Genomic DNA, 26,455 nt, shown 5'->3' with positions numbered 1-26,455 from the left:
TGAGAAACCAATAAAAATAATGAAAATAAGAGTGGCCTTACCTCAGGGAAGTGCTACTATTGGCTGTGGTTTCCACACCAGTGCTAGTCTCAGATAGCAGATCAGGGAGGGGGAAGTTTTCTGTAAGAACAGGATGCACCAAATAAAGTTTTGCATCTAACACAGTTTTGCTTTTTTTTTTTCTTTTTCTTTTCTTTTCTTTTTGTTTACAAGGTAAAATTATTTATCACCAGTCAAAACCACGCAGTCCTCAAGCATTTATAGCAGTAGTGTTCTTGCACAGCATCTTTGGCTTCCAGTTTCAGCATTCATGGAGGGCACACACACCTCAGCCATCTGCACTCAACAGATGAAGTCCCAAACCTCAAATTCTCTCAATCCAAAGGTCTAAAATCTCTAGGGGACCCATGAAAGCAGGAAGGGGATGAACTACTTCAACCACAAAAAGATCTTTCCAATTATTGTTCACTGCATCTTCACCCATTCACAAGTGATCAGCCTCCAGAATACTGCAAGGAGCATTGAGCAATGCCAACCATTCACACCTTCGGTTCCCTTGAGCCCTGATCCCACAAACATGATATCCTTCCTCAAATCCAAGCTCTGTGCAACTCTACCATAATCTACAACTTGGCTGCCATGCAATTGGTAACAAAGACTGGATAATGAACATGAATGAGATAAAAGTAACAACTTGAGTCCCTTAAGGGGATTTGGCACTTCTCACCACCTTGTTCAGGGGTTAAGAGAAGTTCAGAATTACTCACAAAAGTACAGTTCAGGCAGCAGGAGAGTGCTTCCAGCAGAAGGAGCCTAAGGCCCAAATGCAGATGAGGCCACCAAAGCTGGGATGCTAAGCACACACAACAGCTGGAGCAAGCAGAGGGAGATCATGGCAAGCCATGGACACACACTGAGATGGAGCAAGAGGGAGGGCAGGCAGTTGGACCCAGGGGTGATAACCTTGGCTACAAAGTGACAGCTTTTCAGTGTCCAGACTCAAAGATGTACCAGAAGCATAAGGCAAAAGCCAAGAACATAAGGAGCATATGGCAGAGCCTCTGGGCTAGGAGTCACTTCCAAGAGCTGCCCTCCCTTCCATCCAACTGCCAGGCTTACTGAGGCTCACAAACTCATTTCTGCAGCTTCAGGCCCAGAACTCTGGGAGATTCCTATAGCTGCTGAAAGAAACAGTCAAGCAGTTGTGCCTGTGTAGCACAGCTGGTGTCCCATAGTGAAGGGGGTACACTGCCAGCCAAGAGCAAAGTGGGTCAGGGACACCACCTTGGAACACACTCTGGGCCAATGTCTGGACAAAGAAATGATGATGCAGAACTTGCTGTTTGCTTCCTGATCTCAGTAAGGCTCTGAGGGACACGCTGTGGACAAGGTGGTCTTCCTGAGAATTTCTATCTACACCTAACAGGAAGCTTCCTACTGACTGCTGCTCCCAGTCCCTTAGTCTGGGAGGAGCTAAGGCCTTAATTAAGGTCCACCCTTACTGCCAGACTAGGAACCAGGATTAGAAACCAAAGACAGAATAAAACAACAGCTCCTGGCCAGTCTTGCAGACACTGGTGGGCTAGGCCAGTGCACAGAAACTCTCACATAGCACTGAGGCCAGGCCATGGCTTGGAACCAGCACACAAGAAACTCCTGGGGACAAAGAATTCCTCAATGCTGCTCACCATGGCCATGCCATGGCTGTAACAGGATAAGCAAAGCTGGGTCTCTGGCAGAGCAGCAGTAACCTGAGCCAGAGAGGAAACACCAAACTAAGAAAGTTGCACAAGGAGCCGGAGCTTGCCTGAGCAACACAGCAGAAAGGGAGCACGGAGCAGGCACCCTGAGTGCAGAACAGAGTCCTCCCCTGACGAGAGAATATGGAGTTCCAAAGGTGCCATCGCACCAAGGAGGATGATGATCCCTCCAGCACAAAAGCAGGAGGTGTCAGAAGCAATTATTTTAAAGGAAGAAAACCGGATCCACTCCTAGGAGACAACAGCCAAGGAGGACTCAAAAGCAGGGGAACACACCTGCCTTGGGTGCTGAGCTTAAGAAGGTTCATTACAGCATTTAACAGGTACTGCAGTGCTAAAGGAACCTTCAGACCTTCATATGCCACTGACTCAGGTACACCCTTATGGATCACAACTCAAATACTGAAGAACTGATTCAGAATCTTAGTGTTATAGACATTAATAAGGACTTAATTTGATTGTGAGGGTGGTGAGGGCCTGCCATAGGTTGCCAGAGAAGCTGTGGCTGCCCCATCCCTGGAAGGGTTCAGGCTGGATAAGGCTTGGAGCAACCTGGTTTAGTGGAAGGTGTCCCTGCACATGGAAGGGGGGGTGGGACTAGATGAGCTTTAAGGTCCCTTCCAATTCAAACCAGTCTGTGGTTCCATGACCTAGCATTTTATTTAATTAAAAAAAAAAAAAAAAGAAGGGGTTTTCCTCTGGTTCCTACCCCATTGTTACTTTGGGGAACAGTTAGAAGTTGTACATACCTATATCATCATAGCGCTCCACCCAGACCACATACACTTTGGTTTCAGGTCCCATTGGGGGGATGGTCCGGCCCTGAGGCATCCTCTTGGATCTAGCAGTAGGACTGAGCTGTTTCCAACATAAGGGAAGAGTGGCATTTGCAAACACCATAAATCCAATAATGCAGCTAACAAGTACTTCCCAGCTGCTCCTCAGTCATTCATATCTCAGCCAGGTACAACCTCGGCCAGCTACTGAGCAAGGGCAGATGTGCTGGAACTATTCACTGCAATCTGGGGCACCAAGCTACTAGTATTCAATACAAACTAATATATATATAATCAACCTTGAATCAGTTATATGTTTTTCTTAATGTTCTTGAAGACCTTAAATGAATAACTAAATATACATTTGGAAGCGAATTCTAAACAAGTAATCAGCAGTAACAAGTCTTTTGCTTACAGCTACAACAGCTCATGGTTTTCTGCTTTGTTAGTGTAGAAAAGCAACTTCTGGTACTTCAGACACAACTGACACTGTAACTGGGTAGGTAAGAAAAGTGTTCATATCTATCCATCCCCAATTTCCAAACATGGATTTGAGGCTGAATTACTCTAAATACTGCATATACTCTTCCCTGCATGCATTTCATGATTTCAGGATGCAGAGTATTACCACTTAGCATGTCTAAGTGTTATATTTAAGTAACGTAATCTTGCTATCTCCTACTGTAGAGGCAGGACCAAAGCAGATATCAAAGATTAATGACAAGAAACAAGTAGCTCTACACACCAGGAAACCAAATCATAGACAATCAAAAATTCTGAGCATTGCCAAGCATGCTTCTTGAAAGAAAAAAAAAACTTGCATTTTTAATGCAAGTTTTGCCTTACCCGCTGGGAGGGATTAAGATTGTCTGTATGATTGGGGAAGAGTTCAAGTGTCAGAGGCTGCTGCTTCAATATTCCTGGCAGCAGATCCATGTTGGAGTCACTTTCTTGGTCAGAAACACTGCTTTCCAGTGAATCAGCTGTAAGTCAGAAGAAAAAAAGATGGGCTTTGTCTATTCTTCCACCAAAAAAATTAGGCTGCCATCATATATAAGGTTTTGATACTAAAAACTGTAAGGCTTCTGCAACTAGACATGCATAAATGTATGGTCAATATAGTCCTCATAAGCAGGAAGATAAGTTAGGAGATAATTGCCTGTTATTCCAGAAACAGACTGCCAATAAAGCACTCCCTATCAGCTTACACACATCCCAGCAATTTCCTATAGAATAGTCTCCTCCTTCCTATGGCTACATCACATTTTATTCCAGGCAACTTTTAGCATGCCAAGAATGCCAATGAAAGCTGTTGCTTTTCTACTTAGCAGTGGTACAAACACTCCTGTATGTGCTGCAGGAGCACATCACTGACAGGAAAGGAAAATAAAATGGCATCACCAGTTAATGGCAAACCCCATGTCCAACCTAAAGCACCCTGGCAACAACAGAACTGCTGTGCATACCTGGACATCTACTGAGGTTCAGAGAAAGGTACAGAGCAGATGCCACATCTGGAAGGAGTTTAAGGATGAGAATGCTGAGATTTAAACGTCCACACCTTTCTGACAAGGATCTTGCTAAACACGCTACTTAGTTAATTGATTTAGGTTTTGCTTCTGAAAGAGTTCTCAAATAAAAAAACCTGTTGGTTTCATTTTTGTATAGAGCATGTACAGACAGATCTTACTCAGTGATTCCACTGGTGATGGGACAACAAAGGCGATTTCTGTCAGGGCATCTGCATAATACAGCACCTTCTTCTGCCCATTGAAGATACTTGCCCCAACATCTTCTGAGATAGTTAGATCATCTGAAATGGATAGAAAAGGAGAGTTCAGCCAGAAGGAAGCTCTACTTCTTAACACTCTGCATCAGAAATGACCTTGAAATATAAAATGCAATCAATGAGAAGAAATCATGCAAATCTCATTTTAAAATGAAAGGAGTCAAATCTCATGGCTAACAACCTTTCTCAGGTAAAAAATTTTACTATCTTGAAGGAAAAGGCATTTTGGGTTGGGAATGGCTTCATTTTGAACACATTTTTAATGTACTGGATTCTTTATTTCCTAGTAGTCTAGTAAGCACATCTGCCACAGAAATATATCTACTGTCTATTTCTGAACATTCCATCCAGCAACATCATGCAGTTAGTCATTCAATTTCCAAAGGATTCTTAACGTTTATCACTTCAGTCTGATACTATTCTAGAATTCCAAGCCAGTTTCTACAGGCTCTCCTCAGTCTTTTCTCTGTCAAGCAGAGTTAGAAAAAGATGTGTTACCAATCAATGCAAGAAAGGTCCTCATTTTCAGTCCCCACTGATTCCCTCACCACAACCAACCAATACAGGCTGTCAGAGCAGAGAAGGAACCTCCCTCCCCTCTTTTCCTTCCCCATGTCACCTCCAGAAAGACTAGCAAGGACTTTAAAATGAATTGTTGCTCTGATCCAGTTTACAGAAGGCTTCCTGGGATAGCTGTCTCAGCAAAGCCACTGGAGCAGTGAAATTCAGCATACTGACAGAGAAGTGGCCAGAGACATGTTGAAGACTCCAAGCCATTCTTCAGCATCAGGAAAAGATTCCCACATCTCCAGTGCACAGGCTCCCAAGGAGCAGCACCACAACTTGAACCATCTCTTTAGGAATTTCTTTGTTTTTGGGGGGTCTGCAGGGAAATATTCCCATGAAATTATTTTAACCACATTTCACCAGAAGCTATCTTAGACTCACAGAATCATTGAGGTTGGAGATCACTGAGGTTGGTGTCCAGCTGTTAGCTCAGCACTGCCAAACTCACCACTAACCCATGTCCCCAAGTCCCACACCTGCACGGCTTTTAAATCCCTCCAGGGATGGTGACTCCACCACTGTCCTGCACCAGTGCCTGACTACCCTTCCATAAAGAAATTGTCCCTAACAGCCAATTTAAACCTGCATGAGGCTATTTCCTCTCATTGTGTCATTCATTTCCTGGGATACTGACTCTGCCCTGGCTACAATGCTTTTCAGGGAGTTGTAGAGAGCGAGAAGGTCTCTCCTGAGCTTCCTTTTCTCCAGGCTGAGCCGCCCCAGCTCCCTCAGCTGCTCCTCATTGGACCTGTGCTCCAGCCCATTCACCAGCAGAACCAGATTAGAAGTAACCTGCCCTTCCTCCCTTTCATTTCTGAATGTATTTTCTGTTTCCTTCTTCCCTGAGCTGGTTGAATTAATTCAGTTATTTAGTGGTCTGTGTTTTCATTCAAATGGCTGGGAAAATTCGAGCTGAAAAGTCCACATCAAACCAGGTCTCCTGCTAATTCAGGGACCTGCCTTCTGCAGTTGTTCTGACACAGCCACTGCAAAGGGAGGTCAGAGGGCTCTGCCTCTGAGAAAGCACAGCCTGACTCTGTCCTTAAAGCAAAATTAAATCCAGACCTGGCCATTCTGTAATCCATCCTGACTTGCTCAGAAAAAGCAATGCCTCTGTACTCTAACCTCTCGTGAACACTTCCAGCCTTCTGTGTTTGTACTTTTATTCCATAACTAAGGGAGAAGCCTCCAGCTGGCTGCAGACACAGGGGAAGGGCACTCCTAAGACACAATGAATGAGCACAGAGCAAGTGCTACTTAAGCACTTGCAGCTGTAACAGTGTCACATCTGATGCCAAAATCAGGTCCAGGATGGTGAACAAGCTGCACCAGCCTTGCCACTGCCTTTGGGTGGCCAAGCAGAGGCTGTGGCTCTGCAGATCAACCAGAACAGGTCTGGGCCTTGGAGCAGTGACACTGAAACCAGCCCAGATACTACCAATTCCCAGAGGATCTCATCAAGGTATCCAAGGGAGAAGCTAACCCAACCCCCAATTTCCCATCCTGGGATAGCAGCTCACAATCCTGAGGATCATTTTGGGTGACAGAATGGGGAGAGGGTGGTGTATGACAAGCTCAGGGTAGGAGCTGCTCTAGTGGAAAAAAGCAGAGCCAAAAAAGCAAAACAGAGAGCCATGTGGGGGTTCCAACACCTCCAGGACCTATAAACAGAGCTTGAATCAATATTTCATTTTAATCTACTTAGAGAACACACACACACACAAAAAAATCACACTGTATTTCAAGCCTATTTGCCAATACACAGAACAATCTGCAACAGATTTCACCTGAATACTAGTTTGGAATAATATATTAAAGACTCTTCAAATCTTAAAAAATATAGCCCAGAGGTATTTCTTTTGCTGAGGCTACTTCCTCCCAACAACATACAGACAATTAGTTTTGCTCACTCTGACTTGAACCTTCATTTAATATTTACATGTTTCTTTCTAGCAAACATCATTAATCAAAAAAAACCAATCAAAAAAATACCCCAAAATCAAAGGCTAACAAAAAAACCCAAAAAATCCCAAAAATACAAACCAACAAACCAACAAACAAACCCCCCCCCCCAAAAATACCAACCAAAAAAAACCACCAAAACCAAACCAACCACCGAAAAAAAGTAAGCCAATGTTCAGATAGGTACACAAGAACAAAAAGATTGTCTTCTAAAGGAGCCTAAACATTTTAATTTACTACAAAGGACATTTACTATGTCTTACCTTGTTCAGGTCCCTCTTCATCACTGCAGCCGTTGATTGACCAGCTTGTTGAGACATGACCAGTCCACCCAGGGTGCTTCCCAACATCAACAGACCAGCCAAGAGACAGCAAGAACTCCAGGAAGTGAGGCTGAACAATTCTGGAAGACTCCATGTTCTTCAGGATCTGAAACCACCAGCAGCACCATGTTGGTACAAAAGCAGGAAACAAGTCTCTTCCTCCCCAGCTTTTTAATTAATTTTTTGTCACCCACTTGGTTTTGCCCAAATATAGCTAGAGCACAAGCCTGGAACCCCAGACTTTGTACATGGACATTACTCCCTGCTCCTCAGCATCTCCTTACCCTGCTTGGCCTTGTCCTGTTCAATCAACTTGGCTTTCTGCCAGCATTTTCAAAGCCTGTAAACCAGTGAATTAAATGGCTGGAAATTTTGAGACTCAAGCACCCATCAGAAAAAACAGTGAGTACTCAGTGCAGAACCTGCATCTGCACCAAAGGTAACACAAGAGTTTTCTAGACTGTTTGCACTATTAGACCAAGTTAAATTTGAGGTGATATTTTCCTCACTACTCACCTGTACATGACACAGACTGCTCTAAAGGGCAGGTATCACAGCCCATTGAAGTATGAAACAGATTTTCCAAAACAATTTTCAGTAGCATTGAGTGTGCACGTCAATCAAACATCACACTTAAACTTTAATTCTACTTCTGACAGAGATCTGGGATGTTTCCCCATGTTAAGGCAATTTTTATCTCATTATGACCAAGTGAGAGTTGAGCCCTTCACCAAACAGCACACAAGGACACGTGATTTGGATACCAGAACCACTGGGATTGGTGGAACAAACAATCCATTAATTCTTTCCAGGCCATGCAGGAATTTGTTTTGTGGCAGAGGCAGCAATCATTTTGGCTTGTGCAGGGGCAGAACACTGGGACACAGGCTCCAACTAAGCAGAAATTGCAGGGATGAGTGCTGAAAGGAAAGCTTTCAGGCTGGAGGCTTTGTGTAGCCACATAGTCCTGACACTCCATCCTCATGCCTCATACAGTGTTCAGCAGTGACTAGACACACTGCACTGAAATATTATTAATCCTCATTACTGAGCACATTGAAACCATAGCTGTGCTTCAGAAAAAGTCAGGGTAAGTGTGGGCTGGAAGACATAAGAGCTCCATAAGAGCATATAAATATTCTGGTAGTTCAGCAAGCGCATGTCTAAACTGAAAGGCAGACCTAGCATATCTTGTTTCATAGCTCCCTTTGCAGATGAAAAGATTCTGCACTGGCTACTCTGAATGACAATTTGAACACTCACAGACAGATGATCCTGGTTTCAAGAACTGCCCCCCACATCAAAGCAGAAGGTGCTGCAGTGTTCTGCCAACTGTGCATTCACAGTGACACAAGGAGTTGGCACAATGATTTATTATGGAGGCCATGCTTCTACTCTTTACTACAAGAGTTATGAATGGAATGAGAAGGTACTAGAGAAACAGAGAAACATCCTTTCCTAATGAGCCCATTAACCCTCTTAGCATGTTTCTAGGTCACAAAGTAGTCCCAGTTTAGATTTGCACAAATTAACCTGATTAACCTAATCGCCTTTGAATCTAAATATTATAGCTTAAAGACTTACAATGCAATAATACTTCCTTACTTGCAGAAAGTTTTTTATTCTTTTAATATGTGTTCAGCATTAGAATGAAACCAAACTACCTTGACATTGCTCATTGCTGGAACAAACTGCAACCTTCCCTGCAAGCTGAGCCAACAAAGCTGAAATGCCTTTCTGATCTGAATCTTTGAACTCTACAAATAAGGACAATAAGGACAGAACAGATAATAAAAATACTATTAATATTATAATATATATCTTATCTATATTTTAAAATACAGTAATTTGTTACAATAATCCTAAGTGTGAGCAACGTACTTGAACATACAGATGAAGGGAGTATGCAGTGACTTGCAGCTCGCACTGGTTCTGACACCCCACTCTAATCACCAGCACTGATGCTTTACTCACTTGGAAACTACTAGAAACCAGACAATATAGGCTAGTTGGCACTCTACATTTTCACTTACCTCCTGGCTAGTTTTCTGGCCTGCCTTCATGTAGAAAATGAAAACAGTATCAAAAGGACGACACGGTAACAAATCCAAGTAGCCAAGGTCATCAAAAAACCCAGGAAGAGCAGAGTCAAGTGCAATCAGGTGAGGAGGTAGACGACTGTTAGTAGGTTCCTGCCCAACAAACAGAGTTCAGCAGCTTAAAAACCCATCTACTAATTTATGGCTTCAATGGCAATCCATTAAAATATAAATAGACAGCTTCCCTTCTCTAAGAGCAAAATTATACAGGGACTTCTGATGCAATATAATCTTGTCACTGTAAATGAGTAACAGCAAGCATAACAGGTTGACAATTCGTTGCATTCCACTCTCATTAAATAAAATGGTACTTTGCCAGTGAGAGACAATATTTTGTTCAAGAAGAGCACGCAACAAAAACAGCAGATGCTTTTAGAATATCACAGCTATGCACACAATTGCATGTGCAGTTTCAGATTAACTTAAATACCAGTGATATGTTATATACTTGAACACTTTCAGACATCATTCTTGCTACTGCTTTAAAGTCTACTCCTCCTGACAGCTTTCTGGAAGGAAAAACAACAAATACAAGGGAGACTCCATAGGTAAGAGGCAGAATTTCAAATTAAGAATACGGATCTCCTCTTAAAATAATTATTTTAATTTTAAAAATAAACCTCGACATCCACTATGTACCAAGTGTTTATGTATGATTAAATTACCTCAGCACAACCACCTCTGAAGCAAAACTTCTATGGCAGTTATATTTCAGAGAGTCTTCAAGGACCATCCCAAAACCTAACTCAAGTTGTAATAATGATTTTAAGTGTGAACATCTGAGTGTGATGGCTTATAACAGAGATCCAGACACCTATTCAGAGCATTATCAGCTTGAGGCCCAGCCTTTCACAACCTTGCTCTGAATCCTGGAATACTGGATTCTATCACTTGATTTGATTAGATTGCAGCTGAACAGCAGTTGGAAGTACACAGATCTTCCACTGACAAAACTTATTTCTCCTTTTGTCAAGCCAGGCCACATGGGAACTGGAGGAACTGCACAGCACCAAGAGGTATCAGATCACCTTCAATGCCTCTAACGAGAGGAACCCGAAGTGAGAGAGGAACAGACGCGCTGTCTGGAACTCCTGCGCCGGCGGCGGGGGCTTGCACTCCGTGATGGGGTCAGGAAAGCTCTTCTTCCGCCACTCCTCTTCACTCCTCTGATCTATGGAAGTCTCAAAGACAATCTGCTGAGCCATGCCATTCCTCAGCTTCTCATGGCGCTCTTCAAGCTGGAAAACATTGCATGAACTGCTGATGTCACCAAAATTACAAACGTCCACTAAGAAAACAATACATCACTTAGGAAAGCTCTACAGCAGCAGTCCACCACCAGAATGGTTACTAAAACACTTTCAAAAAGACCTTGCAACACTGCAAAAGTGAGCACCTTAACACCTGTTGGCACAGGAGAGCTCTGTGAATATCCAGTATCAGCTATGGCTTCTCCTATTCAAGAGGACAGAAACTAAAACAAATTAGACCCTGTGAAACTTTAAAATATGAGACATGTACTCTTTTCTTCCCTCAGAAAGGTCTCATAAAAGACCCTTCTATTTCCCCAGAAGAAGCAACAAATGCAAGTCATTGTTTCCTACAGTACCAGGATATTAGGGTCAGTAATAAAACATGTTGAGCAGTGTCTCCCAAATAACACATCCAAAGCACTGGCATCTTCTTGGAGAAGTGCACAGATATAACTAATTTTCAGAGGTTATTATTCCATTAATATGAAATTGGATAAGCCAAAGAGTAAAACTATTTACACTAAGACATAAGTGCACAACTCATGAACAGACCAAAACCCCAAGAACAAAATCAAGTCAGAGACAGTTACTTACTTCCTGATTCACAATTTCATGTAAATCTGGAATGCTCAAGTCAGCTTTCACAAATGGAATCTTGTCCACTTCTTCAGGAAAAGGGCGTTGTTTCACACTGTGTTTCAACCCAACATCATTTTTGGGAGCTGGTCTAGGTTCTGGTACAAATGTCTGACAAAAAAAGGTTGTTTTTACATTCAAGGTATTTCATCAATAGACAATATTGTAACAGATAAAAAACATTTTCCTTCCCCACCAAAACTACAATAGTCTACTAGTGAGCAGCATTATTAAAAAACATTAAATATTTTAAACTAATAGACTTGTATTGAAAATGTGACTGTAAATCTTAAAAAGACAGAAAGGTACAACTGCCATTTTGAAATCTATGAACTCTGCTAAGCATCTAGCCTGTAAACAGTTGCAAACCACCTCCCCCCACCAAAAAAAAGTAAGCTTACATAGCAACACCTTATTTTCAGGCCATTCTAACTGTATTCAGAGAAAGCTGGCCAGTATTTGAGAAGCTCCATTTGAACCCTCCTGACTGTGATGATCACAACAAGCCAAGGCCTCAAAGACAGCAGCAATGCTGTGGGTCAGGAGATGCACTGCCAGAACAGCCAAAGGACTTGTACCATGGATCATGATGCAATTTTGACATTGCTACTACATCATGTTCTATACTGTCACTATGTAATCCCAAACTTCAAGTTACCAAAGAAAGCAACAAATGATCTAGGTGCAGGTTTAGAGGTGCATCAGCTCCAAACAAGCAAGACCCTTACGGCATCTTCAGTGCTGTTTCCTAAGTTTACAACTGATTACATTTCAAAAGGCCAAAACCATTAACAATTATGTTACAGAATGACTTCAAGTTGGACAAGTTCCCTTAAAACTGGTGAGGAGGCCAGCAGTCAGATCATGGCTTGCCCTTTAGTGAAGCAGGTAGCACACCTGGACTGAGATTATTTAGCCAAGGGTCTCAGCTCCAGAGACAGCAGAACTCCAAACACATCCTGGATGGTCTTTCCAAAGGCTGCTTTGCAGAGACCACATTCATCTAAATATGAACATGCCAGTTGAGACTGACGAGCCTTCATTTCAGCTAGATTAGTGCCTTTCTTTTACAGAGGGTCATGAGAAGAGTTTAAAAATTTGGAGAAGTTCACAGACAGAAATTCTCATGACAAGAGTACATGCTCTGTTAGACAACTGCAGTAAGAAATTTTACTGTAAAATAAGACATAAGGAGGTATCTCTCCTCCACCATTCCTCTCCAGAGCTGTTCCAGAGCTCCTCTAGATAATTTTTTTCACAGCAGGTTTACAGCCATCATTGCAACATCAGGCCTTGTAGCTTGAAGACCTGTTCTCTCTGCAGCACCACCTTCTACACCTCCAGACTTCACTCTCTCTGCTGCAAGGGCTTTCTTTGTCTGACACCTGAAGACTAGCCCTGCCTACACAGTAAATACACTGTACCTTATCCCATCACTTCAGAAGATGCTTTCAGGAAAAAAAAAAAGAGAACTCTCCCTCTCTCAAGCAAGTCTGCAAGTTGAGAAAGCAACAGCACTTTCACAGTCTGTAGTTAATATTAATCACAAGTGGTAAAGAGTCACCAGAGATGTGGCACATTACCTACAGCTAAAGGCCCCGTGGCTCAGCCTTAATGCATAATCACCAGCTCTGGGGGGCTGTCTCACATTAGTGGAATTTCTGTTGAACACCTCTAATTAAAGATTTCTTTACGGGCTTTGATAGAGACCTTTTGATTTGCTTTAGCTCCTCTTGGTAAAAGACAGAGTTGCTGGGCCCACGCAAATCTTCCAGATGTCCCACGGATCAACACCGTGACAGAGGGGAAAGAGTCATCTGCAAAGCACATGGGTAAAGAGAATAAGACATCATCATACACTGCAAACAGTTCACTGTGTAATCATTCAAGAAGAAGAAAATGCAGGCATGACAGTAGAGGTCTTTCTTTCATAGTTAACTCCTCCCTGACCCTGAAGAAAATTCCTGATGAAAAATCAGGCAAATCCCTCTGCAGCAGCTAGTGCTAGTCTATGTCAGTTCAATACTTGCCAGCTCAGTTTCATCATTAAAAGCAAGTTTCGTCCAAATTCATGCAGATCACAATTTCTCCAAATACCTCCAAAGAAATCAAAGAAGACACTGCCTGTTTAGGCGAGACAATGATCATATGGAGACACCATTTACATCATGCTTTCATGACCTTCTGCAAAAGTTCCTCACAAATGGCAGCAGTAAGGACAGTGGAAGGACAAAAGATAATGGTAAACAAAGACCCCCAAGATTCTGACTCCACATCACTGAGAATTTTTCCCCACAAGGAACAGGGACACAGAGAAGTTGTCCTCTCAGGTTTGCAAGACCCACTTGGGCAACACCAGCTTGTGTTATCCTGGTCCAAATCCAGTCCTGGCCTTGTCTACAGCAGGAGGTCAGACTACAGAGTCCTGAGCTGCCTTTCTACTGGCACAATGCTGGTTTTAACATTGCAGGGATTTCAGTCTTCCTTCAAGATTTAAAAGTTTACCAGTAGTAGTCACCTTGGATGAGATCATCATACTTCATCACAAGCTTTCCTTCTTGAAGGTATTTGCATTTATCTTTTGTGCACCTAAACCACACACTGGCACTATCAGGTAACTGGCAGTATTCTACTCCTTCCCCAGTATTCCCTGGGAAGCTCAGGGTGCAGCACAGCCTGTGCACACCCTGTACATAAGCACACAAACACAGAGAGAACCCAAACCAGCTCCTCAGTCACTCACTTCTGTGATCTGCCTCAGAACTGGCCTGACGTACTTGCGCATTATTGCAGTTCATCTTGTAATTCAAAGGGGATTTGTGAGCAAGTTATACACAGCAAGAAAAGATAATCTAACTTTTGATTCCAACAGCTTTGCAGGATTCCACAGTAACACATTTAGCAAAGGCAGCGTGAGGATGAGAATTGCTTAGCAAGCTCTAATCCACTCCAGTCAGAAACATATTTGCTCCAACACAGACTGGGGGTGGACATGTGGCAATGGTTCCCAGCATTGTCACTTCCTGCAATATCTGTTCAGTGATTCTCAACATGGTCAGAGCACTCTGGACAACAACTCAACTTCTCAGCACTAGTTCATGCAGTTCTGTGCAATATCTGCTTTCAAGATTAGTTTTTAGGCTCCATCCTATCTACAGATGAGGAAAATGTATTGGGGACAGTACATCAGCTCTAACACAAATTAGTCTTTAACTGAGGTAACATGTTAAAGAATTTTCATCTGTTCTATTAGGCAACACCATGACACGTGAAGACTTATGGGGGATCAGTTATTCTGTTCAAAGCATCATTTAATACCAGATTTTTGTAATAGAAGTTGTTGATGGTCAAAGTCTATGAGGCTGAAATGAGTTAGGCTCAGCTGTGAAAGGTAACACCCTGTGACAAATCTCCTTTACAAGGGGTGTCATTGACAGAACAGGATCAGACACAGCAAAGTTTTAACAACTCCAGAGGAACTAAAAGCACCTCTGCTAGAAGCATCCACAGAAATATGCAGTAATAGAAGGTCTAAGGCAAGCAGCAAGGAGACATGGTGCAAGCATAAAGGAGACATACTAACCATATGTTAAGCACTTTTCTCTATCAAGTTTCCTATACTCCTTAGATTTTTATTCTTGTATGAACAAGGATGTTTCAAAGCATAATGCCATTACTTCACCCATTATTTCAACGGCAGTCAGCAGCAAGAATGTGATCTAACTGGTTGAAAGACTTGGACAGCAGCATAAACGATTTGGGTAGGCCTGTGCACATTTCATTATCACTGGCAATAAAGTTATCCCCAGCACTTCATCCCAGAGCAACACTCTGCTCTGTGCAGCCACTCACAGACAGGAAAGCCCCTGAAATGTGAGAGACACGCCTGAAGTACCTTTGTTTTGCAGCTCTGTACGGAAAGTTTTAGCCTGAGAGAGAAGGAAACGGGAAATCTGAACTTACTCTGTTCATTCCCTAGAGGCTGCTCCAACATGGCCAGGATGACACTGTTGTCCAAAACAAAGTAACGGAAGCTGTGCTTGTTTATGGTAGGGAGACGGGAATATTTAATTAACGTGGTTTCATTCACCAAGCTGCAAGGAGAAGCAGGACCACTGGGAGAAGGAAATGCTCCAAGTAACTGCATAATGCTGCAAGTGAGAAAAGAGTTGAGAGTTATGTTAGATTAAGTGAACTGTTCCACCCAAGCACAAACTTTCACTCAGATTCTTCATCTGTCTCTTGACCTAGCAGTTATATTATCAGGGCACATTTGCCCTCACCCATCAGGTTGTTGTAAGATAACCAGCACCTTCAGAAAAATATGCATGAAAACCTACAAAGAAGGGTACTCTGCCTACAGAATGACCTTCTTTATAACCTGGGTTATAAAGCTATTAAGACATTCTTTAAAGCATGAAAATCTTCCTTAGCTTTATGTACCCTTCCATAGCTTTATGTTCATTTTTAAAACATTATTTCTCCAACCATCCATACTTTAGCCCTTTCATATCAACAGGTAGGACAGACATTGCAGTGCACTAGCTAAAATTGCCTTTGCTTTCTTCAAGCCCAGATTACCGTACCTTAAAAGCCTTTAATGGGTTGACACCCTAAAAGGTCCAGGATCACACAAGCACAACTATCACAGATTGTAATCTTCCCTGGAAGAAAGCCTCCAGGTGGGGTCCAACAGTGCCCACCTCCTTGGAGCCACAGCCTTAGGAGGCCCCTAGAAGCATCGTTTTAAATCATTTGAAGTTGTACAGGGTCTCACTAACACTATTAGAAATTGAAAATTTCTATGTCAGGAACCAGTAATGAGAGTTGTCCAGTGTCAGACTGAAGTTCACACCATCGAGGTGAGGACTTCACCACCCTTAACACCAACACCCAGAGCAAAAGTAAGTCTATTGACTGCCCTCCCCACACACTTTTCCACTGTATTGTGAAAACAGTTTCATCTCTCTAAATAAAAATAAATTTCAGGCAACAGTATGGATTTGTCCACAAATTCCAACGAGTAGTTACTTTTTCTTGGAACTTACACAGTTGTTTTTACTAACAGTAATGTTTATAACAGTTGGATTCTAAAGCAGAGCAAAAAAGAAACCAGCTATTGCCTTTTGCAAAGCATATTTATCCTCCCCATCCTCAATCTGTCCTGTCTGCCACTGTGCTGTTCAGCTCGTAACACAGTGCTTTCCAACTTCCCTGGAGCAAATCCCAAATTTCCTCTCTGTGCTTCCCTTCTCTAACCCACACATTATCTGTTACTGCATTTCCAGCAGAACCTCTCAAATTTATTAATCAAGCCCAACGCTGTGGGCAAGAAGCCATCCGATCCTGCTCCAGCACACGTGTGCTGCACGTGCCATTCCCTGCTGTCACAGTGTCCAGCAGTTTCCACCAGAGTGGGGACAGCATATGCTGTCAGGCTGAGGAGAAGAGGAAAGGGGAAGACAGGATCACTGGGGTAAGTGAAAGAGAGAAGGAATTGCTGCCTGCAGAGAGGCCTGGCCAGGAACAGAACATCACGGCTGGAGGAGGGTCTGGGTTTTGCTGTACAAGGAAGAGAGGAGGCAGGAGGGGAAAACAGTGATCAGAGGGATCTGTTTTCTGTAAACACCTGCAAAGGAAGGGGAAGAGACCTAAGGCAGAGCACAGCCATGCCCAAGGGGCAAAGATAGGGAACTTCTTCCTAATTTCTTAAACACTTTTGTTACATCAGGGACCACCAGCTGCAAACTCCCTGTTAAACATTCTCAGACAAGGCAGTACTGAACATTAAAGGTGCTCTGACAGATTACATACCATGTCAATGTAGCTTCAGCAGCATCCTTCACTCGCATGGATGCAGGGTTTGGCTCCTTATCTCCTTTGTACTTGACCTCCTGCTCACTGTTTTTGGATTTACTTCCTGAAATACCCAGCTCCACAATCTCCAGTACCTCTTTTAAACAGTCCTAAAACACAAGAACCACATTGAAGCAGAAGCACTTGGATGAATATATCCAAAACCTCAAGGGAACAGTGATATATCATTAAGTCAAAAAAACACTGCTTGTAATATGAGTTCTTTATTTAAAGGCAGAGGATTACTCCTACACTGTTAAAATATGATCACGTTTACTATAGAACTGGTATTTTTTCTGTTTATAGATGTGTACTTATCTATTTATATTCTAATGGTAAAAAGTTCTCTGAATGGATAAATACACACAATGTATTTCATTGCACGAAGACTATTATGAATGCAACAGAAAAATGTAAACACACTTTAAGAGATAATACATGTATTTCTAGGACACTGCAGAAGTTTTAAGTACTAAGCACATTAGGAATGAACTCATCTGGAAAGCTGCAAGAAATCCTTTTCCAAATTTTTCAATTGCCAACATCATTAGTAAAAATACATTAGTATTTCATTAGTAAAATATATCATGGTATCTAAGGAACCAAGAGAAAAATAAGAACATTCTAAAAGCACATTCTAAAAGCTTCAACAAATCTATTACAAGAGAAGCCAGCACTCAGCAAACCTACAGATATGACACACCAGTGCTGTGCAGAACAAAATTACCAGCTGAAAATATTCAGATTGCTACAACAAAGGTTTGGATATCATGGCCTGAGCTACAGAGTAATAAATAAGGGATTAAAACTAAACACAATTGGTCAGGTTGTACCACCAGAAACCAGACAGGTTTCTGTGTCTTGGGCTTTGTCCTTCCTTATATTCGTTGTTGATACAGAATAAAAGGTGAAGAGAAAAATCAAAGTTCTCTAACAGAGTAAAATTAACCAGCATTGAGCTGAAGACTGGCCACAAAGAATTGCAGCAGGAGTTTACAGACTAGCAATATAGCATGTGAAATTTAAAGCAACTGTCAGAGCAGGCACCTGGGAAGCTGCATTTTTAATACTTGCAAATGTAGAGAAAGGTTCTCATCTGACTGACAATCATGACTCAGGAATGAGCTACTCAGTGTCCAGCACATAATGCACACAGTATGTAACCATACCTCCTTATAGTGGTAATTGAAATAAAAAGACCATAATGAAATGGAATAAAGCATAATGCAACTGACTAAACACAACCTATGCCACATCCAGGGAACCTATCCTATCACAGTCACCTACTGCCACGCCAGTACTCCAAAACACATGCAGCAAGCATCTTTAAATGAAGCTCTGCTTGTGGGTTTTCAATCTTCTTTTTTTAAAATATATATATTTTTATACGTTACAGAATAAACAAAACACAAAGATATGTAATGTTCTATCTAAAAAGATAATAAAATATTACATAATACATATATATGTGATATCCATAAAAACACAGAAAGACTGTTACATGGTTTTGCAAGGGTTCCTCAGGGTGAGAGAGATAGACGACAATCTTGGCTTCATGATCAGAAGGCTGGATTTATTACTTTATGATATATAATACATTATGACTATACTAAAAGGAATAGAGAGAAAAGTTCAGAAGCTGCTAGAATAGAATAGGAATCCAAAAACAAGAGAGCTCTCTGTGAATCTGTCCCAGAGAGCTTGGTCCTGTGATTGGCCCTTAATTGTACACATGGAACATGGGCCAATCACAGGTGCACCCACTGCATTCCACAGCAGCAGATAACCATTGTTTACATTCTCTCTCTGGGGCCTCAGCTTCCCAGAAGAGGAAAAAATCCCAAAGAAAGGATTTCTATGAAAAAATGTCCGTGACAAAAGACCACTAAGTTGGCTCTGAAAGAGACTAACAATGAAAATGTGTATTCAATTTTTTTCATTTTTTATTAAACAGCAGAGCAGAAGGCAATTGAAAACATGTCTCTGATTTCCTGCTCTTCTCAAGCTTCCCAACTAAATTCCACCTTATATTGAGATATGCTTTGCTCAGTTTCAAGAAAATTGGTGAAACAAGCTCTGATTATCAAAATATTAGCATCAAAGGAATTCCATTAAGCCTAGAAAATGCTTTAGGTCAGGTAAGAGCTGAGAAATGAGGAGAGTCATGGCTACCTGCAGCAGGTAGCTATGGGATACCCCACTCATTTCTATATTTCTCTTTTGGTTTTCTCCAGGTTTCTTTTCTTCTCTTTTTCCAGTTTCACAAAGCAAGAAGAAAGACTGAGACATTCCTATAACTATAAAGGTAGTTTTCAAGCCAAAAACTGCATCAGCAAATAAAGATCAGGAATTCAAGTTCAGAAGTATTTTGCACAGAAACTATTTTTGAAATTCTTAAGAAAGCTAAGCAAAGCACACTGTTTTAAAGTATTGAGAACAGACAGGCTGGGCACAAAAGGCATTTCAGATGCAGCACTGCAGCTCTGTCCCTGGCAGCTCTGACCTTCTCATCCAGCATGTCGGGGTGCTCGGTGAGCCACACGCAGAGGCACTGGAAGGCCGCCACGATCATGGAGTGCAGGTCGCGCGAGTGCAGCGGCGCCGGGCGGCTGCACTGGTACACGATGTAGCTGCACACGGAGCTGATGGCGCGCTTGCGGTCCGCGGGATCCACCGCCACCTTCACCTGCGGCGGCAAGCACGGCAGCGTGAGGGCCCGCCGCAAACGTCCCACACACAAACACCCCTCTTGGAAACATTCCCAAAGGCACTTCCAAGAAACAGCAATAAACTGAGCTCTTTTGTGGTTACAGCTTAAAACTGCAGGTAAAATTATTTAACAGTGATGGATATGGAAACTAAAAGTAAGGAAATGCTGCACTGAGGTGTGACCACATTGCACAGCTTGGTTTCAAAGAGCAGGAGTGGTACCTGCTCTTGGCTTGGTAAGAAACCAAATGTATGCTGAATTTGCTTGGTAAGAAACCAAATGGAAGCTGAATTTGCAGTATTGAAATTTTTCACCCACAAACGCCTCTTCTTCAGCTCTAGCAACCCATTCTGTGTCTCCAAGAACCCACTCACTGCTTGTCTGGTTTTCGGCTGTTTGAAGGGCCTGGAGAGGCCCGGAGTGGCCTTGGGGCAGCCCGCGTATCAAAGGACAAGAAGAGGCTTCAGTTCTTCTTTCGGTCTTTATGTTTATTAATTGTTTATCTAAAAGATTTTCTTTCAGCCCGACAGAGCTCTGCTCAGCAGCCAGCCATGAGCACACTGTGCTGCCCTCCGGACAGCCACCTATCTTTATACCCCCCTTCCACAGGGCTTCATTCTGCTCAAGTAACTTTCCCCTAGATATATTCCCAGGACAATAACTTCCACCATTGGTAAAAGGAACAAAAAAGCCATCCCTGGACAAGCAGACTAATAAAAACCCCATAACCTCTTCCCCAAAACTCACTGCAAACACCTCTCTCTGCTTCTTTCCCAGCTCAGGGCTGCAGAGAGCAAGGCTCGAGATCAGAAGGTCAGGAAACAGCACAATGAGCCATGAGGACCTGAACTGTAAGGCTAAAGAACTTTCTCTCTTATTCATGGCTTGTGACTCAGCACAGGAACAGATGGATTTTTCTACCCTGTAGCATCTGACCATGTTTATCCAAGCACAAAGGTGGATGGACTTGCTAGTGCCAGCACTGGCAGCTGTATACCACAAATGGGAGTGACAATTCAGTGCCCCAGGATTTAGCTAGGACATCCTTCAGAAGCTCAACATCTACAGCAGAGTCCCCTCAAGGTAAGCTTATGAAAGACAGGTTTGTGAACCAACAGTCCTGGAGGAAACATTTTGATTTTTGACTTTTCTAAGTCCCACTAATAGCTGCGGAACAGACACAAGACAGGGGAACAGCCCCTACCTGAGAAAAGCTTTGGGACCTGTCACCTCCAAAGACACATGCAGAACAAGTCCCCACAGTAGTTCAGTAGGAGGAAGTGAGCTATTTTTTCCCACTTTGTTGTAAAGGGGAAATGTATTCCAGGGCAAGAATTACTTCAGTTGCATGAGAATTATACATAGACTAAAGTATTTAACATTAACCTGGGAATACATTTGAAAACATAATATATTTCCACATTCCCATAATCCTGGAAGAAAAAACACAAACCAAGAAGACCCTAGCTTAACCACACAAGCTGCAGAAAGCCCTGATTCTGTATGGTCCTCTGTAAGATCCAATAACACACATTAATTTATTTCAGAACACCTTCAAATACATTCTTCAGCTCAAGCTAATGCAGTAGTGAATAAACACCTAGTCCAATATGGCTCAGTGCTGAATCAATGCTCTAAAAACTGCCTGAGACACATTAAAAGAGATCTGTTGACTTCCTGAGGGATTATGACAGGAAATGCTGAATTGCCACATCAGGTTATAATGGCTGCTCTAAGTATACCTCCTATTAGCAATACACTACATTTTATCCAGCTCTAAAAACTATTTCCAAGATGAGAGGGAAGAGGAAAAATGGTACAACAGAAGTTTCAGCTAAAAAGCATTCCCAGACCACATGTCCTGTAAACACAGTGTATTTACACTGGGAGAAAATTACCTGCAAAAGCAGTACTGTTTCCTTTTAATTTCCAAACAGAAGAGTTGCCAACAAACTCAGCCACAGAATCTGTTTTGTGCCATGACTTTCACCCAAGGCAGCAGGACCACAAGCACCCTGTGAGAAGGGGCCAGAGCACACCAAGCTGCATGTCTCACCTTTGCCAGTCCAGAGAGCAGCTCCAGGGCAGCCAGGGAGATACTCATGTCCTGCCTCCACTGCGAGTTGAGCCTTTGGGTTACCAGGTGAATGCTGCGGATCAGCAATCCAGCAGCTGTATCTGTATGAAGAGCTAGGATATAACCCCAAAACCACACACCACAGGGAGGAAAAATAACTAAGCATTAGTGACAAAAAGCAAAGCACAGGCACAAGGCAAAGCAGACACAATACAGACATAAAATAAACCCTAACCATCTTGAAACTGGTTGATGCCTTTTGCACAGCCTAACTCCCTCACATATTCTCCAGGCATTATACAAACCCATTCAGACCAGCTAGCTAAATTTAATGTTTTTAAAGACATTTTGAATAATCCCAGAGCTCTGCTACATTTCAGCAGCAGACAAGCCAGCTTCAGGTTTTGCTGTTGTACTTAAATTGTCTGTCATGTTATGTCTTAGTCTCTGGAAAATACATGCTTTGGTAATGTATATTAAACATTAGTAGTTGTACTGAGGAAGTAAGGAGAACATGTCATTTCAGAGATCTGTGTCAGAAGTTAACCATTCTACCCACACCTAATGTTTATCAAAAGCTGCACTAGTTCAACAGACACAGATAATGAAAGAATTAGTGCTAGAGAAACAATTCTTTTTAACCTTCTGTTTTCTTGAACCTTTAACTGAAAATTAAAAATGGGAAACATTTAAGTATCAGTTGCTCTCACTTCAAAATACTATGAAACATAAATATTATCCGTATTTGTTAAAACTGAAGTATGCAAATTAATGTCAGAAATAAAAAAATGGTCAATGACTAGTTATAAAGAGACATGAGAACTGTGACAGATAAGGAATATGCTTCCCAAAACTTAAATTACCTTATTTAACACTCAAGAACTATGTCCAGTGTCATACCAGGAGCAGATTCAAGAGTTTACTATGGCTAAACAGTAACAACAGACCATCGTGTTTTCAGTTTTCTCTTGTTTGGAGCATCTAGTGGAAACACTAATTCTTTTCATAAGCACATTACAACCTTACCTTCTGGGCACAGGAAATTTTAAAAATCCAATAAAATGAATACACTACAAAAATATATTTCAAGTTATGTCATGGTATGAAGACTGTAATTCAAATATTTAGAAGATTTTTAAAATCTTACAAATGGGTATTTTTACAAGCACTCATCAATGAAATCCCACATAAATTAAACATACAATTCCAATGGTGTGCAGAAAACTAGCACTTTGATCATTTCAAAGAAGCAAATCCTTGGGAAAAGGGAAAGCACCAACATGTTTATATGAATCCCCAGAATATACTGAAGCCTTTCCTGATAATCTCCCTCCTCTGGCTATTTACAGAACTAGATAAAAAAACCACCACCAAACATTTTTGGTTGGTGGTAATAGAACTGTCACTCTAGGCTACAATATAATAAAGGTGATTTGTTCTCACATTTAATTGGCCAACATCAGTTAAACTCAAGACCAAAGGAGCAAGTGAAATTTCAGGATCTTGACAGTCAGCCAGCTTACCACACACAGATTTAGAACATGGATTTTACTACAAAGTCAAAAGTGGACAGAACAAGACATAGCAAACTAAAGTTAATGACCAAATTCTATTGTTACAGCATATGACATATCACAAGCCTCCTGCTTACTTGCTCCATAAAAGTCAGAGTCCCTGGAATGTTCTTAAAATGTGGTTTAAGAAAAGGTGCTGCAGAGGTCAGGCGAGTATTTCGAATGCTATCAAAACTAATGAAGTGATTAATTTAAACTTGATGTACATATATCTTATTCTTGTTGACAGAAATTAAGTATCCTGAAAACTCAGTTAAAGTTTGCAAACACCTTTTCCATAAGGTGTTTTACATTCTGATTTTGAAAATGCTTATAGATTCCTTCAGTAGGGTTAATACAACCACTGGAAAGACACATGTGAATGCAGACTTGCAGCACACAGCTGGGCTATCCCCCTGGCTCCAAGCACCTGGGCACATTAATCCTTTAGCCAGAACTGTTACAGAAAAACCCAGAAATCACCAAGCTGGTACACCGTGCCAGGGTTTCCCAAAGAGCTCTCCTTACCATAATCCCTCAGGAGGGCCTGTGCTGGCCGCTCGCTGTCGGGGGTCGTGGGCTCAGTGCTGCCACCGCTTGCAGTGCTAATGCCACTGTTGGTGCGGCTGTGGCTTTTGAAGAGGTTGTTTTCACCACCATTCTGCAGAGTGAAAGGCAGTTTAGAGAGATGAGAAAATTTCTGAGTTCCCCATGTTCTCACATGCAAAAGACCAAACCTCAAGATGCTACCCCAGACCCTGCCAGTAACAAGTGAGGAATGCATTCTTTCTGAAGAAGTAACTTCATAAACAAAAATACTCACTGTTTCCATCTGACAGCCAATGGCTTCTAGCAGTGCTGAATCCTGAACAATATTTAACATTGCACCTGCAGAATCAGACAGAAGAAGGTAACTATGGACTACAGAAGAATTCACTACTAAAAGTCACCAAGCAGCACAGAAGGTCTAAAGTAGAGGTTTGCAGTCCTGTCTTATAAAATCTCTTATTAAAACACAGGACTTGCTTTGAGCTTAGCCATTTGAAGCAGATGAAATTTGAGAGAGAGTGTAGTTTCAGCTATGTTAAAAATGCCTTGAAGAGAATCTAAAAAAGACTGAGAGGGGATCTCGTCATTACACATCAATATCTCAAGGTGGGTGTCCAGAGGATAGTGCCAAACTCTGTTTAGTGGTACCCAGCAACAGGACAAGGAGTAATGCACAAACTAAAATACAAGAAGTTCTACCTTGACATGAGGAAAATGTTCCATCCATGGAGGGTGGCAAAGCACTGGAAGAGGCTGCCCAGGGAGGTCATGGAGCCTCCCTCTCTGAGGACATTCAAAACCCACCTGGACAGGGTCTTGTGTCACCTGCTCCTGCTGACTCTGCCTTGGCAGAGAGTTAAACAATGATATCCAGAGCTCTCCTCCAGCCCCAACTGTTCTGTGATAGGTCTGTCAAATTCCTCAGTTTGGAAGGATTTTGGCTTCACAGAAGGGCTGGAGTGGTTCCTTGTCTCACATCAGACTGTGCTCATTTAACAACTCAGGTTACTTGCTTGGAAGCATTCCCTCCAGATGACAAGGGAAGCAATAAGGACATGGACCTGAAACTGGCTGACACTGGCATATTTGGTGGCTTCAGTTTAAATTTTCTGCCTCCTTCCCCTGTCTCATCCATCAATGAACATTTAGGAAAACACAACTTACTCTATGAAGGGAAATGACAGGACAAGGGGGAATGTTTTCACACTGAGAGAGGGCAAGGTGAAGTGGGATGATGGCCAGAAATTGTTTCCTGTGTGGGTGGGGAGGCCCTGACACAGGCTGCCCAGAGGAGCTGTAGCTGCCCCATCCCTGGAATGGTCCAAGGCCAGGCTGGACAGGGCTTGGAGCAACCTGGGCTAGGGGAAGGTGTCCCTGCCCAGGGAATGGGGGCGGAATGCATGGTGGAACAACAGGAGCTCTAAGGGTTTTTCCCAACCCAAATCACTCTGTGATTCTATGAAATGCACCACTTGCTGCTAAACATTTATTGGCAGATGGAAACAAACCCTGCTTTTTTTGAGAAGCTGGTGGCACATGTCAGAATTTCTGGCTAAAGTGGAGACTCATGAATCCCCTCCAGCTAAATCCAGCAGGAAATAACTTCACATATGGAAAAAGGATCTTAAGATGAAGATTACAGGGCAGGTGAACTGGCAGGGACTAGCATGGGAATAATAATTCCCAGGAAAAAGCCATTCCAGGTAGAGCAGCTATTCAGCTGGCTGCAGACCAACTCAGTGTGGAGGGGCATAGGACCACTGGGGTGGGATTTAACAAAGCATCACCCTGAGGTGTCAGACATAGTACTGGAGGTGGGACAACCTCAGGGGCACCAATGCTCTGAGAGTCTCACTTGGCAACCACAGATATTCTCACCCCTTCACAAGCACTGGGTGCAAATTATTCTTTCAAATCACTCTCCTCTAGTCTTCTGCAAGAAAAGAAACTGCTTGAACTATTGGAAGATAACCTTCCAAAAGTCTTTGCAGACTTGGATTTGTTTCCTTTCCTTTAGCTATGCATAATTTTCTTGCCCTCCCCTGTAAAGCAGGTAAACTATCTGCCTCCCAGAACAAGGCAGACACTCCTATCACACCACCAGACTGTTGCCTTTTTAAACAGACAAAAGGAAAGTGGTAAGGGCAAGAACACCATCATGCTGAAAAAACAACTTCTAAAAAGAGAATAATAAGGGGGGACAAGTAAGAATAATAGGCATGTACATTTGTACTTATCTGAAAACATACTTAACTTGACAGATTATGCACTATCCAAGTTTTCATCTTCTGCTTCCTTTCTGAGTATTCAGCATAATGTTAATCCACTCACTACTTTGAAGAAAAATGTGCTAAACTGTGCATAGTGCAGCTCCACACTCTATTCCAAAACTTTTGGATTCTCTCTGAGGATTTACACACCACTAAAAAAATGCCATCTGTATTCTGCCAATTTTGCTGGATCACCAGTCATCAAAATGTCAATATGTTTCTTAGGCTTAACCATGCCAAAACCTAAGGTTTTCTCTGAAATCCATTAATCAGGA

At 42.2% G+C, this 26,455-nt stretch overlaps 1 protein-coding gene across 5 annotated transcripts in view; it reads right to left on the bottom strand.

Moving 5' to 3' along the window:
- The window catches only part of RALGAPB (Ral GTPase activating protein non-catalytic subunit beta), a 64,896-nt gene that overhangs the window by 6,090 nt on the left and 32,351 nt on the right, over positions 1-26,455 (bottom strand). For 3 of the 5 annotated variants that reach the window (XM_074553861.1, XM_074553863.1, XM_074553864.1), the window contains 15 exons: positions 24,185-24,249; positions 23,890-24,022; positions 21,788-21,921; positions 19,525-19,707; positions 16,980-17,131; positions 15,129-15,316; positions 12,876-12,982; positions 11,124-11,276; positions 10,305-10,514; positions 9,211-9,369; positions 7,118-7,283; positions 4,227-4,349; positions 3,383-3,519; positions 2,510-2,618; positions 42-120 (listed from right to left, as the gene is read on the bottom strand). In XM_074553861.1, coding sequence (XP_074409962.1) covers positions 42-120; positions 2,510-2,618; positions 3,383-3,519; positions 4,227-4,349; positions 7,118-7,283; positions 9,211-9,369; positions 10,305-10,514; positions 11,124-11,276; positions 12,876-12,982; positions 15,129-15,316; positions 16,980-17,131; positions 19,525-19,707; positions 21,788-21,921; positions 23,890-24,022; positions 24,185-24,249 — 2,098 coding nt within the window. The remainder of the gene's footprint in view (positions 1-41; positions 121-2,509; positions 2,619-3,382; positions 3,520-4,226; positions 4,350-7,117; positions 7,284-9,210; positions 9,370-10,304; positions 10,515-11,123; positions 11,277-12,875; positions 12,983-15,128; positions 15,317-16,979; positions 17,132-19,524; positions 19,708-21,787; positions 21,922-23,889; positions 24,023-24,184; positions 24,250-26,455) is intronic. The other 2 variants (XM_074553862.1, XM_074553865.1) reach the window with 1 other exon arrangement.

Source organism: Zonotrichia albicollis, chromosome 17, assembly GCF_047830755.1.
Source record: "Zonotrichia albicollis isolate bZonAlb1 chromosome 17, bZonAlb1.hap1, whole genome shotgun sequence".
NCBI classification, from domain to species: Eukaryota; Metazoa; Chordata; class Aves; order Passeriformes; family Passerellidae; genus Zonotrichia; species Zonotrichia albicollis.
This window is presented reverse-complemented; position numbering and strand designations above follow the sequence as displayed.